Raw genomic sequence first — 4568 nt, 5'->3', positions numbered from 1 at the left:
GTATTTTCATACAAAACGGGCATTTTATTCTAGAACATGTAGATGTGAACCACTTGTGCAATTCATGGCTAGAAAATGTGCTGCACGATGAGTAATCGCCGTACATCACCTAGTTGCAGAGAGCTGTCACACGCTTAACAACAACAGCAGAGTTACGACAACATTTAAACTCCCCCATCCGTGCGGCCGACTCGACTCTTCTGTCTGTGAGAGAACGACTCGTAGCCCTCGCTCTGCTTAATAACAGCACGATTACAACGTGTCTAGAAGGTGACGATGGAATTTTGCACGGGATAGACAGCCCTCCACTAGGATGTTAACATCACAATCACTAGACTCACCGGCATTCACTATTGAGTAATAAAATAAATATAAACGACGTAATATCTCTTCGTCTATGACCAGCTGCACGTGTGCCCCCGTAAATTATGGCAGGTGAAATGAATTTGGACCGTGAAACAGTGCGGACATCACGAATACATGCATGCGCGATCGATGTCAGGGTGAACTACAGAGCAAGATGCCCGATGGTGACGTCATAGTGACACCTCTGCAGCACGCGATGCAGCTTGCAAGAACAGACAAGCATACCTGCTCCATTAGCCACCGGACTACAGAACGTCGATATCTAGGCGTACGTCTGGCCTGGGTTCTCGTCAGCATTCACAAGAGCGAGACGACAACTACCACACGCTGTGTTAGTGTGCTCACATCATTCACAAGTGAAAATCACGCACTTGAACGACTACTGTTCAATTTCAAGATTAGGTGTGCCTCAGTAGCGACTGTGGCGCCGGCTAGTGGCCATAATGTGCGATCTCAGTTGTGCAGAGCAGCGTGACAGCATCTCCCGTTACAGCACTATCAGATCATCGTCACTCTGGTCCGGTTCTACGCGGGGTCTCTTCGACCCGAGATCTTTCTCAAGGTTCTCAGCCTTTCTCTTTCTAAGCATCTTGTCACCGGCTCCCTCCTCCTCATCCTTCTCCATCTCATCCTCCTCCACCTCCTCTTCTTCAATCTCAATGTCTTCTTCATCGTCAACTATCACATCACTGTTTGCGCCTAAGAAAAAAGAAGTATAAACTAAATCAGAAAAATACAAATAATGTTAAAAATAGGTAAAAAAATAGGAACAGATACGAAGATTTACCAATGTGTTGATTACGCTTGAAACTGTAGTTGCTTACTCATAGCATCGTGGATCGCAAGACTTCAACGATCAAATAAGTTGACCGTATCGTTTTTATTTGTACCTATTTGCATTTACGCTTAAACTGAAGTTCCAGTTCATTCTTCATCACGTGGCACAATGATACATACTAGTGGTTTCTGCGGTGCCATTCGGTTGGCCATTCCTCGGAGTTGAACCGCTAGCCGCTTTGGCGTCCATCTTTGCTTTCAACTGGGCTACATTGCCAATCAGCTCAAACTCCACACCTCTCTCTAGATCCTCACTAGAAGGTACAAGACTACATTGTTAGAGAAGCGTATTATCATCAATGAATAATTTCATGTCTGGAGTATTCTGGACCAGTATTTACGGTAGATAGAACAGATCGGTTTTAATGGGTCAGTCATAACACAATGAAAGCACACTTACGCAGCTTTAGGGATCATCTAACATGATAAGAATGTGTCTGTTATAGAATACATTACCCTAAAAACCTTGTATTACGTTTCCAAATGGTTTGCGTCTAATTTACAATATGATACAAATAGCAATAAGTGCTTCCCGTTATTTGTATTTCATATATTCGGCATTAACGCTAGAACATTTCACTGAGTTGATCTACATACCTTTGCATGATGTTCACAACAACCTCAAAGTCTTGGAAAAAGTCGTCACACTTGAGTCGACTGTCGTGTCCGATCCCGAAATCTTTCAGAAACTTGCCATGGTTTCCTATGAGAGAGTTACGGAGAGTTACAGTTCCTTTTATTGTAAGTTTTCTCGTAGCTGCGATGCATTTCTGTCAACGCTATTCTCGTAACATTAACATTAGTCATAAGTGCTCAGGGCGTAATCCAGAGCATTTTTCACACTGAATACCGGCGCCCAAATTACAACCCCTAGCAAAACCCCCAAATTAGCAGAGCTCTGATGCAGATCTCCATGTGTCTATCATTATGTAGGCACTGTTTTATAATAAAATGCTCATATAAGATCTATAATCTATTATCTGAATAAAATGTGTCGACCAAACGCCCAATTTAATGTGATAGATAAGTATATATATAATTTTTTATGCTTGCTACACTCGCCATGGGTGCCCATACTAAGCAGCTAGATTAGCCACTGGTGCCATCTCAGCATTAACATTAGCATTAACTTTGTGATGTTTCTGACAACGGGACCCTGACTACAGCAGGGGTTGGACCAATCACACATGCTTATAACACTGATCAATGATAAAAGACCACAACGGCATTACCATCCGGTTATAACTGAAGGTAATTTGAATATTAATGAAAAAATGTTTTCAATTACTGTGATGACACATAAAATGTTTAAGGTATATTCTTATATGACAAGGGCAGTATAACCTCAGCACAATGCCACATTGATTGATCCACATTTGATTGAACATATAATCACCTTCAGTTTCTCCTTCCTCACTTGAGATCAGAATAGTGCCTGAAATCAAATGAAGAATGGTCGTTGGTCATCGTTTTGCAAATTTGGAAGCAATGTCAAGGTGAAACAATTACAAGACACTTTCTAAAAGGATTCTTTCACATTCAACATGAAGACATGCCAAAACATCACTTGGTTATTTATAAAACAAAGGAAATATATCAAAATTACCCAAAGCTAATTTATCCCTACACTGAAGAGCCTACCAAACTGCCAAAGTACCGGAAAACATGATTGTTTGGTTGAAAAGCCTCAACATGAAATGAACACAAATGTAAAAGGAGGAATGGCAGGAAAGTTGGGTGTATAGAACTCAGGGTGCACATATAGAATTCAGCTAGGCAGTCAAATCAAATATTGATGTCGCTATATTGAACCTCCAACAATCTTCTTACCTTTGCCATCTTCTATTTCTACATCGGGAGCTACCATCGTTAGAGCATCCTTCAGGACCTTCTCCTCCAGTGTTTTCACAGTTGTGGTCTCACAGTTCAACCTCACAGTCACCTAGTTAGGAGACAACATCAATAACAGACTAGCATTCGTTACTTTCTCCTGTGACTCACGCATGGAGACTACCGACCGTCAGTATAAACACCAAACCAAATTGATTTACCAAGTCATCGATAAACGTTAGTAACTAAATATAATAATGTAGCAACTACCACATAGATACGTTTTAGCACTGACAGAACCTAGTTGTCAATAAACATATAAGTCGTTAGTGATGAAAACTAGTTAGTCGCAAATTAAGTGCCTAGATGACCAATTACCTATTTAACACGTTTTAGTTAAAGGTAGGTAATGTCTCTTATATGTTGTACAATGTGTTACACAATGTACATACGTGTTACAAGTTGTAGAAATACTTTTTAATTACATTAAAAATTTAAATTTACTTAATTATTTTTTATTTATTAATTTAAATTTAATTACTTATAGACTCGCATGGATCGAGTGCCACAAGTTGTAGCGCGTGGCAGTAGCGAGCTACCTCGCATTATGCCCATCGTTGTAGCCATCATACCTCGTGCTTCTCCGAGCAGACCGGACACGCAGGGTTTGGCTTCACTAGCTCACACGGCACCAGCAGCTTCTTTTTCGACTTCGGCTGACGAACCAGATAAACCTGAAAGCGCAACGTCCTCGATTGCAATCGCCCCGTTGATACGAGTCATCACACCCGTGTGTCACAAAGCCTCATCGCCGTCAAAACACCAACATAGATGCATTCCGAGCGGTCTGGGAACAATCTCTCCTAACTACAACGTTCAACCCAGGAATTTTAGAAAGCACGTCGGGCAATCAGGCAACTCTGATTGCTAATCGCAGTCAATTACGTCAAAGAACTTATTTTCAGACGTTATTTCAGAACACGTAATTAGACCACAAGTTATACATAATATACATTATTTAGAAATATTTTCTGATTTATACGTCGACAGTTACGAATCGCACTGACACAGGGTTTCTTATACATAAGAGGTACAGTAGCGCAAAGCCGTTGTCAAATTTACCATCACCGTTGCGAAAACGTTCCTGTTTTTACCCGCCATTCTCAAAATAGTGTCAACCCAAAAATCAATAGATAACCACGTGCTTCTGGCATATTTAGATTGCCATATGTGCGTTTATTAGCTCCGCTGCAACGGAGCTAATGTGATCCCTCTCGTGTGATGTTCGTGTGTGTGTGTAGCCAGCAGCGAGCACGATACATGTTACACGCGTTGGCGCGATCGATTCAGCACCAGCTCACCTTAGGCCGGCCAGCCAGCAGCAGCTCGCCTTAGAACGTCCAGGCAGCAGCAGCTCATTACTAGGTGTGTGTGTGTGTGTGTGTGTGTGTGTGTGTGTGTGTGTGTGTGTGTGTGTGTGTGTGTGTGTGTGTGTGTGTGTGTGTGTGTGTGTGTGTGTGTGTGTGTGTGTGTGT

At 41.7% G+C, this 4568-nt stretch overlaps 1 protein-coding gene across 1 annotated transcript in view; it reads right to left on the bottom strand.

Moving 5' to 3' along the window:
* LOC106807070 (SUMO-activating enzyme subunit 2-like) overlaps positions 1–4568 on the bottom strand; it is a 15180-nt gene continuing 10612 nt past the window's right edge. The window contains exons 13-18 of the mRNA XM_014809307.1: positions 3666–3767; positions 3034–3145; positions 2600–2638; positions 1801–1906; positions 1324–1457; positions 1–1065 (exon numbers count right to left, since the gene is read on the bottom strand). Coding sequence (XP_014664793.1) covers positions 854–1065; positions 1324–1457; positions 1801–1906; positions 2600–2638; positions 3034–3145; positions 3666–3767 — 705 coding nt within the window. The 3' untranslated portion in view covers positions 1–853. The remainder of the gene's footprint in view (positions 1066–1323; positions 1458–1800; positions 1907–2599; positions 2639–3033; positions 3146–3665; positions 3768–4568) is intronic.

The sequence above is a fragment of the Priapulus caudatus genome, unplaced genomic scaffold (genome assembly GCF_000485595.1).
Source record: "Priapulus caudatus unplaced genomic scaffold, Priapulus_caudatus-5.0.1 Scaffold193, whole genome shotgun sequence".
Lineage (NCBI taxonomy): Eukaryota > Metazoa > Priapulida > Priapulimorpha > Priapulimorphida > Priapulidae > Priapulus > Priapulus caudatus.
This window is presented reverse-complemented; position numbering and strand designations above follow the sequence as displayed.